General features: G+C 44.2%; 2 protein-coding genes across 2 annotated transcripts in view; both read right to left on the reverse strand.

Moving 5' to 3' along the window:
* LOC126188760 (roundabout homolog 3-like) overlaps positions 1–5,333 on the reverse strand; it is a 310,858-nt gene extending 305,525 nt beyond the window's left edge. The window contains exons 1-2 of the mRNA XM_049930370.1: positions 5,315–5,333; positions 4,478–4,681 (exon numbers count right to left, since the gene is read on the reverse strand). Coding sequence (XP_049786327.1) covers positions 4,478–4,681; positions 5,315–5,333 — 223 coding nt within the window. The remainder of the gene's footprint in view (positions 1–4,477; positions 4,682–5,314) is intronic.
* Positions 5,334–15,885: 10,552 nt separating this feature from the next.
* LOC126188761 (uncharacterized) overlaps positions 15,886–19,653 on the reverse strand; it is a 603,220-nt gene continuing 599,452 nt past the window's right edge. The window contains exon 5 of the mRNA XM_049930371.1: positions 15,886–16,070. Coding sequence (XP_049786328.1) covers positions 15,886–16,070 — 185 coding nt within the window. The remainder of the gene's footprint in view (positions 16,071–19,653) is intronic.

A 19,653-nucleotide genomic window follows, 5' to 3' on the forward strand; every position in this document is an offset into this window, starting at 1 on the left:
TGATAAAGCAGAATATGCAGCACAGTTGGCCACTAAGGAGGCCTGAAATAAGAAAAGAAGAAAATACTTGGAAAAATATCAAGTGGATGATATACAGTATGGTGCAGGGTGCTTCTGAGTGACCAAAAATAAAAAATTAAGCATATATAAAGTGAGTTACAGTATTTTGAAACTTTATAAGCCATTCCTGAAAATTTATATTTTCTGTTGCATTTTTCCCTAAATCTCAGAAACCACTTCGAATAGAGTACTCACATTTTTAAGGAAGTAATAAGATACGTATCCTGAGTCTACTGAACCAAAAGAAGAACATAATGTTTTGAATAATTAAAATTATTTAGGATAACGTACAAAAAAGTACACAACATTTTAAGTGTGTAATTAAAAAAATTGTATATCCGAAAGCAGTGGCTGAAATGCTATTAATGTAGTTTATTATACTCAGAACATACAGTTTAATGTCCTGTAAAAGTTTCATGTCAATGGCTACAGTGATTCCTTAAATACAGGGAGAGCCCAGTCACTAAATTTAACATTGTCGGGATAGGGTGTTCCTGCTCCCCTTAATCTGCTTTCAAGATATCTGGAACTGCTCACTTCATTTTCTTCGTAATCACAAATTTCAGTATTACGTTTGGCGCTGGTCTCACTAGTGCCCTTTCTCTGTACTTTCATTTCTCTTCTGTTTACCCTTAACCCACATTCTGTCCTCACTGGTCCGCTAATTCCATTGAATAATAAATGTGTAACCGAATCATATTTTTAAAAAATTGCGAGCTGTAAAGGATGGGATTTTGAACTTTTTGATATAAGGAACCTATAGCCAGCATATGCAATAAAGTTTCTGTCGTCGCCACTGAGCTGTCTGAATCCCACGCGCACCCTGTACCAGATGTTACCAGGTGAGAGTATATGTGAAAATTTGGGGTGGAAACCTAGATCATATCAGATCGTTTGAATCGTGCATTGTATTTCTACTTTCTTGAGAATGTCTTGCCTGAACTTCTAGAGGATGTTCCCTCGTAACTGCGCACTAGGATGCGGTTTCGGGCGATAGCGTTCCGGCGCACTATGGTCATCGAGCCAGGGCATACGTCGCAGACAACTTCAGACGGAGAGCGGTTGGAAGGGGGTGCCCAGTGCTTCGGCTCGTGCGCTCCCCTGACCGCACCCCACTAGATTTATTCCTCCAGATTTACGTAAAATCCTTTTTGTACTCAACGCCAGTAGTACCCGAGCTTACCGAGTGCATCTTTACAGCTTTTGGTACCATGAGAGGGGAGCGCGGAGTCTCACAGATAATCAGACAAAACGTGGTTCGACTCGTCGCGCATTTCGCAACGAAGCTGATGGTCGTCACAGTCATGATTTACTCTACAGTAGTGAAGTCACAGATTCGGTTTACGGTATTTGATTGTACTCTACAGTCAATAACAGTTTTTCAGTCTACCAAATTCTTCTGTTTCATTTAGCGTACCGAAGGCGTAGAAAGTACATAATGCTGTAAAAAACGTTATTCCACATTTCCGGCTGTAGGGTCGTAACATGAAAATGTTAAAAATTTCATCCTGTACAGGCCCCAAAATTATTAAAACGTCATTCTGCTACACACAGTAGATTGAAGAACAGTGACTTCCTCCTTGGTCTTTCATTCTTATCGTTCCCCCTAGGTTTTGCACATATTGAATATTACTCCTCTTTCGCTATAGGTTTTTCTGAGGATTTCCAACACCTTGTACCATTTTACATCTTCTAACGCTTTCGTAGGTCGATAAATCCTATGTTCACATCTTGAGTATCATGCGCAACCTCAGAATTGTCTCTCTAGTGCCTTTAACTTACGTAAACCCAAGCTGATCCTCATTTAAGGGTTTTTAATTTCCTTTTCCATTTTTCTCTGCTGCAGTCTTTTCAGGAACTTTGAAACATGAGCTGGTAACCTGATTGTACGACAGTTTTCGGACTTACCTGCCTTTGCTTCTTCCATTTATTGTTCGCTTTATTCTTATCAGAATTTCATACACACAAGTTGCAATACTGACAGAAACCTCACCAGGGTGTTAAGAGCAGCAAAATTCTTAAAATCTCAAAGTCACGTTATTTGTACGATACAAAGAACCATTTTAGATAAAAAGAAGGAACGAGTTTTGCTAATGCATAAGACACCAGTAGAAGAAACCGGAAATTTTAAGGTTTGCTAAGGACTGAAACAGGGGGACGCCTTTTGACCTGTTTTATTTAACCTCGTCTAAAAGAAGATCGATTTGGATTTCACTAAAACACGGGGGTGTACCCAGGGTGTGTACCTTACTTGACTTGCCTAAGCAGATGATCTAGCGTATGATATTCGTTTTTTATTAAGAAATAGTGGTATTTCAAAAAGCTTAGAAAAAATCTGGAACAGTGAAGGGAAAATAGGGAGATAAATTATATTGACAAAATCTAATAACCAGAGGAGTTTACCTTTGCCGCATGCTCTTAGATGATCCTAAACGACGTGTTACAGTTATTCAGCCGCAGTATTACCGTACTTGTCACCCTCGCATATTTTATAAAGAACTGCATTTTCGTTTGAACACTCGTGCGATGGTTCTTCGTCCGACGTGAGTCGTAATGTCTGATCTCCCAGGCTGTCCAATAGCGAACTTTGAGTGGCACAACGTACCGACATTCCACAGTTCCTCCACTGCTAGCGATGAAAGTAAACTTACTTTTTGTATTGTTGTTAGCTTTACACTCTAGTTTTGGCAAGATGAAACAACAAACATGTATCGGTGCTATGAACAGTGACAAACATTAACAATAAATAAACAAAGATGATAGAGCGACTCGTACTAGTGCCGCTTCCTAGAGTACCTAGTTTCGTATTGTGCAATAGATTGCAAATCATACATCCGGTAGCGTAACATATTTTATCTGAGTGGAAACACAAGAAAGAGGCCATTTGAGCGTCTCAAAAAACTTTTGTGTCACTATGACACGTTTTTGAGAAAAACAGGTTTCTCCCGGGAAATACGGGATAACTGGACATCCTAATGTATCATTAATAAGCGGTTTCGAAACAGAATTAATCAAAACGATGCAAATTTAGAACCGAATCGCTCAGAAAGCAGGATTACGTTTTAACAAAGTAAAGGTAGGACACCTGATCGTAAGTAAGAAAAGGGAACTGATGAACCTTTAGCTGTAGATTCTGAAGTATTCTGTACTCCCGTACAAGTGCAGTTTCACGCCGCAGACATCAAGACGTCAAGTGACTACGAATGAGGGACGAAGAAAAGACAGAGAACCTGGTCATGAGAAATCGGAAGTGGTGTACCTTACACGGTAGATGGATTACTTTTCAAGACAGTTGATCGCTTTAAGTACTTAGATAAAGATGCCTGTATAGCAAGGGTGAACAAAACACTTCGTAGTTTTATCTCAGTTAGAAAGGAAATTTTCGTATTAAATTCGAAATTCCTTAACAACAGTTTACTATTATACTGGTAACTATATAGGGAAGTGAAGCATTAATATTTAGCCCGCACCTCGTGGTCGTGCGGTAGCGTTCTCACTTCCCACGCCCGGGTTCCCGGGTTCGATTCCCGGCGGGGTCAGGGATTTTCTCTGCCTCGTGATGGCTGGGTGTTGTGTGCTGTCCTTAGGTTAGTTAGGTTTAAGTAGTTCTAAGTTCTAGGGGACTTATGACCACAGCAGTTGAGTCCCATAGTGCTCAGAGCCACGCCACATTAATAATTAGAAATAAAGATGAGGGAAAGCTGTTGATATTCGAGAGAAAAATATTGTATGCATGTGACGAAAATAACAGAGCGAACAATAAGAAAGAAAAAAATCGAAGTCTGAAGGAAAAAATGGTTCAAATGGCTCTGAGCACTATGGGACTCAACAGCTTAGGTCATAAATCCCCTAGAACTTAGAACTACTTAAACCTAACTAACCTAAGGACATCACACACACCCACGCCCGAGGCAGGATTCGAACCTGCGACCGTTGCAGTCCCGCGGTTCCGGACTGCAGCGCCAGAACCGCTAGACCACCGCGGCCGGCAAGTATGAAGGAGCTGTAGATGAATCGCAACATCGTCAAACTGCTAAAGAAGAGAAAGTTGAACTGGAAGGCCACATAGCAGAAAATTAAGAAGACTACACTATCTAAAAAAGCAAACTGCAGAACAATACATGGAACGAGAGGAAGGAAAAGACTCAGAATTTGGTTACTGGACAACATCCGATTGGACACAGCTAGGATGAACATCAACAGCAAATGGATAAACAGTGTACTCGAAAGAAGGGAATGGAATAGGCTCGTGGAGCAAGAGGATGATTCTTAAGGCTCTTGCCGCGTGTGAAGTAAATTGCTGCACGAAACCCATAAAGGATACAGGTCACTTGCAATTACCCATGGTATCTTTCCGTGCTTGGTCCAACCAAGATATCAACCTCTAGAGGCAGTCAGTTGCGGGGAGAGGACTCACAGTTGATGTCGAGGGCGACTCTGGCCTCAGCGGGGAGCGTGAGGTTGCTGTTGACGGCCTGGCAAGTGAGCGCGGCGTGCAGGTCGGCCCTGGAGAGGCGCGGCACCAGAAGCAGCCGCTTGCGGATGCGCGTTCCAGCAGGCAGCTCCCGGGACTCCAGCAGCCGCTCGCCGCGCCACCATCGCACCGACGGCTCCGGCCTCCCTGTGAGAGAAAGAAACTTGTCACTGCCATAAAGGAATAGCTCACACGATGTCAACCATTCCCTGCCACCATAGCGGTTCCATTATGTGTTTCCTACCATTCCAATATACGACTCTACTCGTGTATTTATTTAGCGTAAGCGTGCATCACAGAAAAATTTTCAAGTGTTTGAAATTATAAACTTATGTCCAGGCCAAGAATGAGGTTTCTTGTTTCCTCTGTCATCACCAGCAATACTGTGGGATCGTCAGGGGAAGCTCTCAGGGAACATTCTTGAATTGCGTGGCGAATCGTTTGCTTTTCAGCACCACAGTCATAACATGGAGAAGTTATTCTTTTCCACTTGTACAGAGCGTCGGTATAAACTCCTGTGTCGGTTTTTATCCTGTTAACGACCGACCAGATACTGCGTGGCAATTCAAAACCAGATAGCTTGGTCGATGTGCAAGGCATAGTTGTTCCGTAGTGTCACCAGCTGTAATTCATATTAAAGTCATTGTCAACTGACATCCTTGCGATTTCCAGGCGTGTGTGACGAGAGCGAAGCCTTTCTTTCCTATAATGTGGAATTTCTGCTTGAAGAGAGAGATGGAGACTTTTTTTTTTTTTACATTCCCGCAGCAGTGCGCTTACCCGCCGTTGAGATGGACATGGTAAGTTCCTAAGTATGGGTAGTCAGAAAGTAGCCGTAAATCTGGTTGTACCGATTATAAGACGCGTGGTATGGTAGAGGAGTGTGTCAACAGGTCTTGCGTGAAAATTATACATCCAAGCAGGGGAGCAATGTTTCATAACATGATAAACCAGTCCCAGGCTTGAAGTACAGAGTGTCGATGTAGAATAACCCCTTGATGGGCCACAGAGATTCTGGAGAATGTTGTATCGAGTTTTGATTTTCCCAGCAGTTCCTAATACATGGTGTTTTTAACTGAGCGTTGTGTCAAGAGTGATACCTAGACGTTTCGAGTTCCTATTATTCCAGAGTAGCCTTCCTTCAAAGTAACTTATTTCTTTATTGGCCAACTTGTTGTTGAGGTGGAACGTTGAAACTGCCGTATCAACGATACCTGGCTATAAATTCTATTTCTGAAAGTACTAACCAGGAACTGATAAACCAGTGGTCACTAGAGTCACGGTAACTCCAAGACTTCTGTGTCTCATTGCAAGGGTCCAGTTCCAGGCATATGTGATACGTACAAACTGAACAGGAGATGGGACAGGACAGACTATTGTGGCAGCCCAGCTTCATCTGTGTGCTCATTTGTACTTCGAAACCCAGATTACTGAGCATTTCATTGACGAGACTGAAAATTTTTAAGCGTGGAATGACTTGTAGAAGTTTCAACATAAAACACCTTGCCTCCAGTACTATTGGGAGCCGTCAGATTATGAAAACGACCGCTGATGTCCGTTGATTCTGACCAGGTTTATGACTGTTCAGGAGAGGACCTGATGTGTGCAGCTTAGATTTGGTCTGAATCCTTCCTCTTCAAATGGTATCATTTCGTAGATCTTATGACATACTCTTGTGTACACCACACTTTCCCCGAGCCTATATAGCATATTAAGTAAGGCTAAATGTCAAAAACATTCCGGTTTGTCATTTGGTTTACCTGGTTTCAGTATGGCTATCACTTGTGTACATTTCATTTCATATAGTATGTTGCACACATCCACAAGTTTCACCTGTTAATTACACACTGCACTGATGCAATGGTGCAAAAAGATCGACAAAATACTGGCAACCATACAGTCCTCGAGATCTCCATGTAAATATTACGTCACGCATTCCAATAGCATTCATTAACTAACCTCAAGCTATAAAATGCTTGTAGTTTCATGGTGTTTGCATGGTTGTAAAGAATACGTTCTCTCAGACAGCTCCGTGTTGCGTTGGTCATTGTGTAAGCAATATCCAATCGAAATGGACATTGTTGTTTAGTCACCCACCAGGAAAGAGGTACATTCTGTGATTTCCTTCCTGCAGTCAGAAGGAGTTATTTCCGACGAGATTCATCGTCGACTGTGTCAAGTGTATTGCAATGAGGTGTCTTCCCCGATAGCTGAGTGGTACCGGCACGGTAGCTCAGCGTGTTTGGTCAGAGGGTTGGCTGTTCTCTATAATAAAAAAAAAAACTGAGTGAACCGATTAACGAATAACCTGAACGGGTGTCATGTGACGTCCGCCCCGAAGAAATTCAACGAACAATATAGAACAACACGAGATCAACAAAAAAGAAAAAAGAGAAAAAAGCGGTCAGCGTGACGGATTGCCGACCTACGGGCCCGGGTTCGATTCCTGGCTCAGGGACTGGGTGTTGTGTTGTCTTCATCACCATTTAATCCCCATCCGGCCCACAGGTCGCCCAATGTGGCGTCTAATGTAATAAGACCCGCACGAAGGCGGCCGGACCTGACCCGCAAGGGGCCTCCCGGCCAACGACGCCAAACGCTCATTTCCGTTTTTCCATTGCAATGAGGTTATGACCGACGATATTGTGGAGGAATGAAGCTGAAAGTCTCGTGGTGGATTCATAGTTGTGCATGTTCAAAGTGATCGAAGAAGACTCTGAATAAGGGATCACAAATTTCGTGAGAGTAAACCTTGCGAATACTGTGACATCGCACGTCTATTGTAAGTCTCTTACGATACTGCGAATTTCTGTCCAAAAGAAACGTGCACGACGATTACCGAAGGTATCGTGCGCCATCACGACATTACACGATCCTGTGCTACAAATCGAACAAAGCCGGCAGGGAGATTTTTGAACCTCCTCTCGATACTCCAAACTTGGCACCAAGGGACTTTCATCCCGCCCCAAAGATGAGTCAGAACTTTGGATGTCGTGTTCCACTGGCTGAAGACGGGTTGCGCTATTCTTTGATGGGGATGCAAAGAACCCGGTGCTACTGCACGACTCAACTTTACAATATTGCGGAATCAACCTCAAAGGCTCCTACTTCCCTCAGGGTCAGCTATACGTAGCTTGCTCTCGAGTAGGAAATTCGAAAAATTTGTACGTATATACCCCGGACAACAAAATGAAAAATGTTGTTTATAAAAAAGTATTGTAAATAGTAATAATACATTTTCAACATTTTTTTTTACCTGTCATACTTTAGTTTTTCCTATTATTCCAAGTGCCTCACAATCTCGTATCAACACCCTGAGCGAAGCCAGGTACCCCAGCTAGTAAACAATACGTAATGCACCTAAGAGGGAACAATAAAAGTCGACGACAAAGATCGAAGTGCTCCGATTAATAGGGTATAAGACCGGAACGTATTCTTTCACCCCTGTTGTTTAGACTAAACATCGAAATTAAAAGAGGACCAGCAAACTTAATATAAATTTGTTTACTATTATGCAAAATTCAACACCAGGCATAAGTCATTGTTCTATTGTTTTGTAAAATACCGCACCAGGCATAATGCAGCCCCACTGTGTTTGCTGTTCTCGGTCACAGGATGAGGTGATTGCCATTCGTAAGCAACTGGAAGTCGTACTGACTACTTCAAGCGATTAGCAGCTGCTGCAAATGAGTGTGTTGGGAGGACTCCAAATGTTGTGTATTAGAAGTACCAAATGTATGTCAAATATTAACCTCTTCTGTCGACACTGTTGCGCCTGTGGGAAACACAAGGCTCCATCATCACTCGCTCACTTGACTGTGAGTGCCGTGTCAATGGTGAGTATAGGCGTCCTAGGCAGGGGAAACAGGTATCAGGAAGAGGTCAGGATGTAGCACCCATCCAAATAACAAGCAGGTTCGAGGCGTTGTCTTTCACTGAAGTGAGACTCACTTCATCTGTTGATAAAACAGCTGTGTCTCGTGTCAAGGAGCAACGAAAGCAAAGGAGTATGGGTGTGAACCGTGAATTTACTTTCAAAACTTTTCTTAAGAATTTATTTAATTTACTAGCGATTCATAAAGAACATTAACACATTTAATCATACTATGTGAGCGTGGAAGTAGTTGCCAGTGGGTAAGTGATGAAAACAAATCAAATTTCCTTCGACAAATGGAAATTGTATTCCTAAAAACCCTTTTTCTTATTTAGAAACAGATTTAAAATTATAATCAGAAAGGACCCTCTAAATATCAAGTTACAATTTATTCAGAGGTTGAAAGTATGAGCTTTCGGGTGAGAACCTTGCTGCTCTCTTTTGACACGGCCGTAGTCACGACCGCTGACAACAACCTGTGAAATACTACACTGGTGCAAAACTGCAACACACCAGATTACTTTAAAGTAAAAATTTTAACAACTCACACAACCATATAAACTATGCACCCGTAGGAGGGATGGAAATGGTACAAAACACTAACATTAAAAGATTAACTTGCTACAGACGGTGCACTTGATTTAAAAAAGAAATAAAACTTACGGTGGAAGCAACTTTATATACCAAAATAACCATTTAAATAAAAACCCATGAAATGCAGCCTTACGTAAAATATACCAGGTTAGCCAAACATGCTCTACATTACACATATACCGCCTTTCAAGATGATAGGCAAGATAAAAACATATTTCACGAATTTGGCCGTTACACTTCAAGCAATAAATTCTTTAACACCGAATCCGACAAACATGACTGAGGTAGCTATTAACGTATGGCAGATTGACAGGGAGATTACTGAACAGCCGCGCGGGATTAGCCGAGCGGTCTCAGGCGCTGCAGTCATGGACTGTGCGGCTGGTCGCGGCGGAGGATCGAGTCCTCCCTCTGGCATGGGTGTGTGTGTTTGTCCTTAGGATAATTTAGGTTAAGTAGTGTGTACGCTTAGGGACCGATGACCTTAGCAGTTAAGTCCCATGAGATTTCACACACATTTGAACATTTGATTACTGAACAACCCCAACCGCAGGTTGGTCTAACCCGCCTGTACTCCATAAGGGAAAAACGGACCACCCAATTCATAAATAATCACCTTCCCGTGGGTGGGCAAACGGAGAAGAATGGTGGGACGACCCCAAAACAAAGCGGCTGGTGACCTCACCAAGGAAACAAGTAGAATTTAACAAGTAAATGAAACAACATATCTCCAATCACTTAACTTCTAATAAACTGCGATATCTGGCAAAAACCTAACGCCCCACCCCCAACGCTCTCCGGAACCGTCCGCTGCCAGCCGCTTCAACGGACGCAGGAAGGCGCGCCGATCTCCCGTCTCACGGCGTCGCAGCTCGCACCAGCCAGACCGATGTCGTGGGTTGACTCCTGTTGCTCACGTGTCGGCCGCGAAGCCGCTATCCCTCGCCATTCGGCGCGGCCCACTGGACTCACGTGAGGACCTCACATGCACCGACGCTCAAGGCGGACAAGTCGCCTTGTGTCTCAGTGCGCGACTGTCCAACCGATCGATCCAACCGCCAATGACCGTTGCCCGAGCAACTCGAGCAGACTGGCTGCCTAACGAGCAGACTCAGATACAGGAACTCACCCCCGACCGGGCGACCACTAACTTAGTTCTGTAACTGGCGGAGTGGCAAGACTCTCATTTTGCCGGCTTTAATGTTTGATCCAAACGACAAACATACTAGCACTCCGAACGACAGAGAGACACTAACTGCCGCAGAAATGCGAACGAGAGACAGGCCAGCAACTGGTGAGGAGTGACTGAGCCAGACTCACTCCAACAGACCAACTGCCCCTGGCGAGCTTATAGTGCCCCTTAAATGCACGTGAACAGGCAACCTTTCCCGTTTTCCAGCAGAGGGAGACACCAAAGCTGCGATTACTACAGCGGCGCCACCGCCAGAAACGGAGGGCGACTGCTTCACACAACGCGCTGCGGCGCGCTCTTCAAAACAACAATTTTTTCCACGTTTCAGATGGTCTAATAGTCGTCGGCACATAAAACGTATGGCGAATACTGTTCCCCTTAGGGAAATGGCATCAAGTGATGGGAAGGAAACCCAGGCACATTCATGGTGGGTGCCTGTAGGATCCATTCAGCATGATGCATACACTATTGCGCCAACCATTGTGGTGCAGCCAGCTACGGATTTTGGCGCACGTTAGAACAAATGATGCCTCTAACTTGGACTCTGAGGTCATACTTGGATCAGTCCAGCGACTACCAGGAACGGTTGAGAACACCAACCTTGCTCATGAAGTTTTAACGAAGCTCAGAATCTGCAGCTTTGTCCCTAGAATAGATCGTGGCTCCCTGGTTCTGAATGGAAGCTTTGAACCAGAGACTCTGAGGATTTTGTATGAGCTAGGCTGCTACCTCCTAGATTTGAGCAGTAGCGCTGGGAGTTGTAGGGTTCTTCTAAATGGTGTGCACTGCGCGTTAGAGGCAGGTACCCAACAGGCTGACTATGTATGATGTACGCGAAAGTATCTTTTTTTATTTTTGCAACTCTCCAACCTTTCTAGGTAACGATAAGTCTAGAAAACTCAGGAGTATCAGGGTAAGATCCAATGAAATGCCTACCGCAGACGAAAGTGTTAAAATCCCAGCCGCTAACTGCCGAAGCAATCGCAAAAGAGTGCGACAGTTTCAAGCGCTCCTAAAAATCACTCATACCCACATAATATGAGGCAGAGAAAGCTGGTCAAAACCCTAAGTTGACAGTAATGAGATATTTGGGGAAAATTTAAATCTTTACCGAGACATTGGGGAAATGAGTAATGGAGGTGGTGTATTTGATGCAGCAGACAAGACACCAGAATCCACCGAGATCAGAAATGCTGACACAGTATCATTTGAGAGAATAAAATTGTAAAGGTATCCTCCCATCGAGCAGCGTCTCACCTCCTGATGTAACGTCAGTTCCCTTGTACATAAGTTCCCCAATCATACTATAATCACTGGAAGAGACGCTTAATATGCAACAATCAATTAGGATACTTAAGTTTTCCCAGTGGTGGACACGACACGACATCCTGTGAAACTTTACTAAACGGCTTCTATGAAAATTACCCACAACAGATAGTTCAGAACGCCCTCATCATGGAAATGGCAACAAACAGATCATGACCACTTTGAGGAAGTCCAAATCGAAGCTGGAATCAGTGACAGTGGGGCAGCTGCAGAAACAATGAATACTAAAATACAAAGGGTAGCTAAAACAAGAAGAACTATGTGTTCAGTAAACTAGACAGAGAAGCAGCAATGTCATACCTTACTGAGGAGAGTTAAACATTTAGCTTAGGGCGGGAGCCTGTAAAGGAACTATGGTTCAAGTTGAAAAGAATAATTGATCATGTACTGGATAGATACATATACCCTGTAGAACAGTTCATGACGGCCGAGATCCTCCATGGTATACAGTTTCAGTAAAGACTCCGTGGTATACAGTCTCTGTAAAGAAACTTCTAAAGAAAGGAATACTACCTTGTAATACGTATAAAAGAAATCATATGCCCATGGATTGGGAGATGATGAATGAGGCACATTTGGTAGTACAGAGAGCAATGCGTTAAGTCTTCAATGAAAACTGTTGTGACTTGGCAAGACAGCCAAGCCACTATGATTGGTAGCCGAAAGGCACGCGTTTAGCTCACGCAGGCTGGCGTGAGGTCTGGAACAGTTAAAGGAGTTGAGTCTAGTAAAAATAATACATAGCTGCTGGAATACTTAACTTTAATCCCTAATTGGTGAACGTCGGTCTGACGGTACATGCATCACAAGATAAATAGCAAATGATAATGGCGCCTTGCTAGGTCATAGCAAATGACGTCGCTGAAGGCTATGCTAACTATCGTCTCGGCAAATGACAGCGTAATTTGTCAGTGATCCCTCTCTAGCTAAGTCGGCTGTACAACTGGGGCGAGTGCTAGGAAGTCTCGCTAGACCTGCCGTGTGGCGGCGCTCGGTCTGCAATCACTGACAGTGGCGACACGCGGGTCCGTCGTATACTAGCGGACCGCGGCCGATTTAAAGGCTACCACTTAGCAAGTGTGGTGTCTGGCGGTGACACCACAAAAACAGTAGTACAATATTTTCGAAATGTCTTTCATAAAACCCAAAAGAATTCTGGTCATATGTGAGGACTGTTAGTGTCACCAAAGTTTGCGTCGAGTCACAAGGCAGAAAAAAAAGGAAAATTAGGGTTTAACGGCCAGTTGACACCGAGGTCATTAGAGATGGAGCACAAGATCAGATTGTTTCAAGGATGAAGAAGAAAATCGGTTGTGCCCTTTCAAAGGAACCATCCCTGTATTTGCCTGGAGAGATTTCAAGAAGTCACAGAAAACCCAAATCTGGATGGCTGGACGCGGATTTGAAGCGTCCTCCTCCCGAATGCGAGTCTAGTGTGCTAACCATTGCGCGACCTCCCTCAGTAAGGCAGAAACTGAAACTAAGAGTAGTACAGCGAAACCAGAAATGGTTAATCTGTTTTCAAACGTCCCTTTACACACAGAAGGATTGCTCCAATTTATTATCGTGTTACAGAAAAAATGCGTGAAGTAGATGTTAGTGACAGTGGCGCTGAGAAACTGTTGAAATCATTAAAACTGAAAAATGGAATCTCTAACAGATCCTATATTTAACATGCTGTTGAGTTAGCCTCTCTTTAAACAACAATCTACAGCAGATACCTTGAACAAAACGTGTACCCAGTGGATGGAAGAAAAACACTGCTCACAGAAATGATCTACAAAACTACCATCCAGTGTCACTGACATCAATTTCCGTTGAATCTTACAGTTTGTTCTGACCTCAAATACTGGGGTATCCCTAACAGAATGACCTCCTTTATGCCAATGAACACAGGTATAGAAAATATACATCACATGAAACCCAACTCACACTTTTCTCTCATAACTTCCTTATAGCCATCAATCAAGGAAGTAATGTAGATGCAGTATTTTCTAATTCCTGAAAAACATTCGAGTCACTAGTCTACCAACGGTTATTATCAAAAGTACAATAGTGTGGGGTGTCAGACAAAATTTATGACTGGACATAGAATTTCTTGGTAGTGTAGAGGAATGATAGACAAGGATGGGCTGTCAGGATGCGCCATATTAAAACTCGTCCGAGTTTCACAAGTGATTTATTATTTCCACCTACAGTGCACCCATTTCTCTCGGTCTGCATCACTGGGTCCCACAATGCTGAGGACACCACTTCGCTGTCTGAAAAACGGCTTGGTGGTGAATGGCTGCCTCAGCAACCCATGAAACGCCCTGCTGTGTGTCGGCCTTGTAAGACCGAAGTGTTGTGACGACATCAGGCTGTGCTGGCAGTCATCTGAGGAGTCTCGATCCCTGTTGTCTGAGCGCTGCTTGCGGGAAGCTGCAGGGCAGCCTGCGGCATGCTTCCTCGCTGGCGTGGCTAAGAGTGTGGCGACAACAAGCGCCCCTGATCTGGCATCCAAATCTGCGGCCATCGACTCTGGATGCGTCTGGCGTGTCTTGAGAGCCAACAAGACCGCCAGCAGCAGTGGGCCATCGAGTGGCCCGCCGCTGGCTGGCTAGGGACCCTACATTGGCTTCAGAGGGTCGAACCAGCGACCTGCCATGGACTGGAACACTGGCACCCCATCTGTTGCTGCGTGTAGCCAGTGGTGTGACACGCCCCACCATCCACGAGAGCTGCCACACTTGAATGACTTGTTAGTGAACCGACGCCTATTTATACGTGGCTGTGCACCTCTGTTTTTCTAGCGTGCCGCTCCGAGTCATGTACTCATAACAGGTGGATTGGGCCAGTGGGCCCCTTCTGCCAGAAACTTGCGCCATGCAAACCATTGCGTTTACTCTTTTCAGCAGGTCTTCGACCCTGTGGCCTCCATTCTACTTCGCAACTGCTGGTAGCATAACTTGCTGTCAACAGTCCCGTGCCTGGCTGTAAATTTGGTCTCCAAAATACTGCACCGAAGCCGACCTTTTCCCATCTTAAACGGTGGTGCCACAACAGTGGGAGAGACACAGATGGAGAGTTATCGACAGATGTGGAGATAACTTCAGGTGTACCTCAGAGAAGAGTGTTGGGTGTTGGGTCCCTTACTGTTCATGTTATCTATTAATGATCTTGCAGACAATATTAGTAGTAACCTCAAACATTTAGCAGATGATACTGTTATCTACAACCAAGTACAGCCTGAACAAAACTGTATAAATATTCAGCGAGGCCTTCATAAGATATCGAAGTGGTGAAAAGATTGTCAAGTTGCTTTAAAGGTTCATAAATATGAGATTGTACACTTCACAAAACATAGAAACATAGTATCCTATGAATACAATATTAGTGACTCACAACTTGAGACTGTGACACTTAGTAGCCAATGAACGATCAGATAGGCTCAGTAGTGGGTAAAGCAGTTAGCGGAATTCTATTTATTGATAGAATACCAAGGAAATGCAATCTGTCTACAGGGGAAATTGCATACAAATCACTCATGCCTGCTATCCCAGAATTATGATCAAGTGTGTGGCACCCGTACCATGTAGGACTAGCACAGAATACTGAAAATATGCACAGAAGGGCAGCATGAGTAGTCACAAGTTTGTCCGACCCACCTGAGTGTGTGACAGAGATGATGAAACTCAACTGGCAGACTCTTGAAGATAGACAGAAACTACTCCGAAAAAGTCTGCTAACGAAGTTTCGAGTACCGGCTCTAAATGACGACTCTGTGGATGTGCCACAACGCCCTGGATATTGTTCCCATAGGGATCGTGAGGACAAAACTAGAAGCCCTAATAACTGGTACAGTGGGATGTATCCTCTGACATGCACTTCACAGTAATTCGCAGAGTGTAAATGTAGATGTAGTTGTGATACAATTTGTAGAGATGGTTAAGGCGAGTGTGTGTGTGTGTGTGTGTGTGTGTGTGTGTGTGTGTCTGTGTGTGTGTGTGTGAGCTGTGATGCAAGATCACCAGAGCGCTAGAACTAGATCGTAGTCACCTACGTAAATTATGCAATGTTTCATCACGTACATGTATGGAGTCAGCAAATATTATCTTCTGGCTTGTTGCTCTGGAAGCCTAGCGAGAAATTCTCATGCATCATTAAATCTCTGTAGCTAAACAAGAAACTGTGCGTAACAGGAGCTAACGATTAGGAACGCTGCGTAGAATTGCTGAAAGGCTACTACCCGTTGAATAGAAAGCGGAATGGTAGCTTGTGGCTGGAAGTAATGATGGAAATTGGGCGGATAAATCGAGGTGCGCTCGCCAGAGAGGTCCCGGCGATCTGCGGGGGCGTGCCGGTAGCCGGCAGTCATTGTTCAGTTCACGTCCTGCCCCCTCCCCCTGCCCCCGGCTGGCGGTCGATATGCACCGTGGGGGTGGTTGGGGGCGGAGGGCCACCTCCGGTCGCCCGCCGCGGGCAGGCTCGGGTGTGGCCAGCCTGCCGGAAAACGCGACAACCTGCCGGCGGCCGCGCCGCCGACACTGGCGAAATGCCGCCGCCCTCCACTGTGCCCGAAAATGGCACTTCGTGCTTGCTTAACCGTCAGCCAGTGATCGGGTAGCGCTCCGCTGGCCTTAACACGTATAATCCCGTAACAAACAAAACGACAGGTACACCACAGGAAGTAATCTGTCGAAAGGTATACAGAGTGGGGACTAACCGTAGCTTTTGTTAAAGGTTAAAGTCCATTAGGTGTCACTCGAATGTGAATGTTTATTAAAATTTATAAAAGGGCAATTTAGATAAAAATATTTAGGTTTCCATGGCTAGACAATCTCATTACATCCGTCTGGGTGCACTGTTGCTTCGTCCTGTCTATGTAAACTAAGCGACTATCCCGCGGTATTGAACCTAAACTTAGTTGCAACCTGCCCATCGGACTGCTTGCACTGTCAGACATAAATAGTGACTGAATTTGAAAGTTTAAAATGCGAAATTAATCTAATTATTGAGAGAAACAGGTTCAACGCAGTAAAACAACCTTTACAGTTGTAAATTCAGTACACGTCATAAGACAGCGCAATTCACCGCATACGAATAACCAGATTATATGGCCGGCCGAAGTGGCCGTGCGGTTAAAGGCGCTGCAGCCTGGAACCGCAAGACCGCTACGGTCGCAGGTTCGAATCCTGCCTCGGGCATGGATGTTTGTGATGTCCTTAGGTTAGTTAGGTTTAACTAGTTCTAAGTTCTAGGGGACTAATGACCTCAGCAGTTGAGTCCCATAGTGCTCAGACCAACCCAGATTATATTCACCCAGTGTCTGAGAATTGAGCGAGTATCAGAAAACGGCGGAAGATGTTGGAAATTTTGAGAAAAATATGGGTAAGCTACAGGGAGAGACGACCTAGAAGAAAGTACTCGAATTAAAAGGATGTAAGACAGCGATGTAGTACTTAGACCCTACTGTTCAATCTGTACAGCGAAGAAGTGATGATGGTAATAAAAGAAACGTTCAGGAGTAGAATTAAAATTCAAGGTGAAAGGACATCAGTGACACGATTCGCTGATGACATTGCTATCTTGAGTGAAAGTGAAGAAGAATTACATGAAGTTAAATAATTATCCTACCTAGGCAGCAAAATAACCAATGACGGACGGAGCAAGAACATCGAAAGCAGTCTAAAACTGGCAAGAAGGGCATTCCAGACCAAGAGATATCTACCAGTATCAAACATAGGTTTTAATTTCAGGAAGATATTTCTGAGAATTACGTTTGGAGCACAGCATTGCATGGTAATGAAACATGGACTGTGGAAAACCGAAACAGAAGGGACTGGAAGTGTTTGTGCTGTGGGAATAGAGTCGAATGTTGAAAATTATGTGAACTAACAAGGTAAGGAACGAGGAGGTTCTGTGCAGAATCGGAGAGGAAGGTAATACATAGAAAACACAGAGAAGAGGAAGGGCGGGATGGAAGAGGAGTTCGTCGCGGGCCGCATCAAATCAGTAAGAAGACTGATGACTGAAAAAAATATGAGAATGAGACCACTTGTTAGTGATCACAAGCATTTGCGAAACTATTTCACACTGACGCACCCTGCCCTGGCCTGTTCACTCCTCCCCCTCCCCCCACCCAAAAAAAGAGATGAAAGGAAAATGTTTATTCGTTACTGCGCTCTCACTGTTCATGTAGTTATTGCTTCTCTGGGTAGATATTATTTGATCGCTATTTCTAAAGTCATTGGCGGAGGCGGCAAAGATGGACTATTCACGTTGGTGTGTAGAAGGTATGCGATTGGCGATGTACCATCTGATTTCCGGAGAAAAGTCATCCATAAATTCCGCAGATAGAAAAATGCCACAAGTGTGACACCTAACGTTGTTGAGAATCGAAAACAAAACTGAGGACCTGTTAGATGACGATTAGTTTGGTTTTATGGCGGCACCGAAGGAGCAATTATGACGCTGCCGTTCATAATAGAAGGAAGACTAGAAAAATCAAGAGATTCATGGGATTTGTTAAGCTGGAAAAACCAAGACATATTCATAGGATTTTTCAATCTGGAAAAGGCGTTCGACAAAAGATGAAGACGTCTGTGACTCTGAGAAAAATAGTTGTAATCTATACGGAAAGACGGGTAATATACAATGTGTACAAGAATTGGGTGTGGAAGACCAAGAACGAAGTGCACAGACCAAAAGTGGTGTAAGACGTGGTTCTAGTCTTTCGGGCCTGCTGTTCAATCTATGTGTCGCAGAAAAAATAATAGAAATAAAGGAAAAGTTATGAGTTGGATTAATATTCAGTGTGATAGAACATCACTGTCAAAATTCCCTGATGACATTGCTATTTTCAGAGAAAGTGAAGAAAATGTATAGAATATGTTGAATGAAATAAAGAGTGTAATGAGTGGATAATACGTATTAACAGTTAACCGAAGAAAGACGATTGTAATGAGAAGTAGCAGAAATGAGAACAGCGTGAATCTTAACAAAAGATTTGGGGGCCACGAAGTAGGCGAAGGTAAGGAATTCTGCTGCCTAGGCAGGAAAATTACCGATGACGGACAGTGTAAGGACATAGAAAGTAGGCTAGCCTCGTCAGAAATGGCATTCGTGGCCGAGAGAAATCTATTAGTATCAAACGTAGGCCTTAATTTGAAGAAGAAATTTCTGATGATGTCCATCTGGAACACTCAAATGCATGGTAGTGAAACAATGACTATGGGACAACCGGAAGGCAAATGAATCGAAGAATTAGAGATGTGGGGCTGCAGAAGAATGTTGAAGGTTAAGTGAACTGATACGGTAAGGGATCAGGAGGTTCACTGCGGGATCAGCGAGGAGAGGAACACATGGAAAACACTGATAATAATAAGAAGCAAGATGGGTGGACATCCATTAAGACAAGACTGAATAATACCCGTGGTACCAGAGCGAGCTGCTGAGGGTAAGAACTGTAGAGGAGGACGGAGCCTGGAATACGTCCGTCAAATAATTGAGGAAATAGGTGGCAGTTGTTACTCTGATGTGAAAAGGTTGGCATAGGAGAGGAATTCGTGGTGGCCGCCATCAAACGTCAGAAGAATGATGACTCAGAATAACTCCTTTAGTACCGACTGTATCCGCTACTCATTTTCAGACAGTGTCCACGTACCCCACTGAATGGCCTACAAAATGTGTCATTCTGCGACACGTGGTTCAGGACGGGGCCAGCAAGGTGTACAGGTGCTATTTCGTACGTCTCATCACAGATCTTAACGAGCTGCAGCGACCGTCGCTAACCGGGAGGGAGTTACTATGAGGGACAGTTATATGGAAACCGAACGATGGTTTAAAAGTAATCTCCACACTCTTAAAGACATTCGTCCAACTGGGAGATAAGACGATCAATTCCTGTTTCATACAGTGCGATCTAAGGCTCATGAACCACAAGCGCAGCCCCTCTTGCGCTTCCTCGTCCGACTGAAACCAGCGTCCACGCATGTCTTTCTTCAGGTCGCCAGATAAGTGAAAATCACACTGTGAAAAACACGGGCATTACCGAGGACGCTGAAGCGTTTCCCAACAAAATCTTGAACATTAGTCCGACTGACAGCACGGACCGGGCATTATCGTACAACAGGATGTTTCTGTCTGACAACA

The sequence above is a fragment of the Schistocerca cancellata genome, chromosome 5, assembly GCF_023864275.1.
Source record: "Schistocerca cancellata isolate TAMUIC-IGC-003103 chromosome 5, iqSchCanc2.1, whole genome shotgun sequence".
Lineage (NCBI taxonomy): Eukaryota > Metazoa > Arthropoda > Insecta > Orthoptera > Acrididae > Schistocerca > Schistocerca cancellata.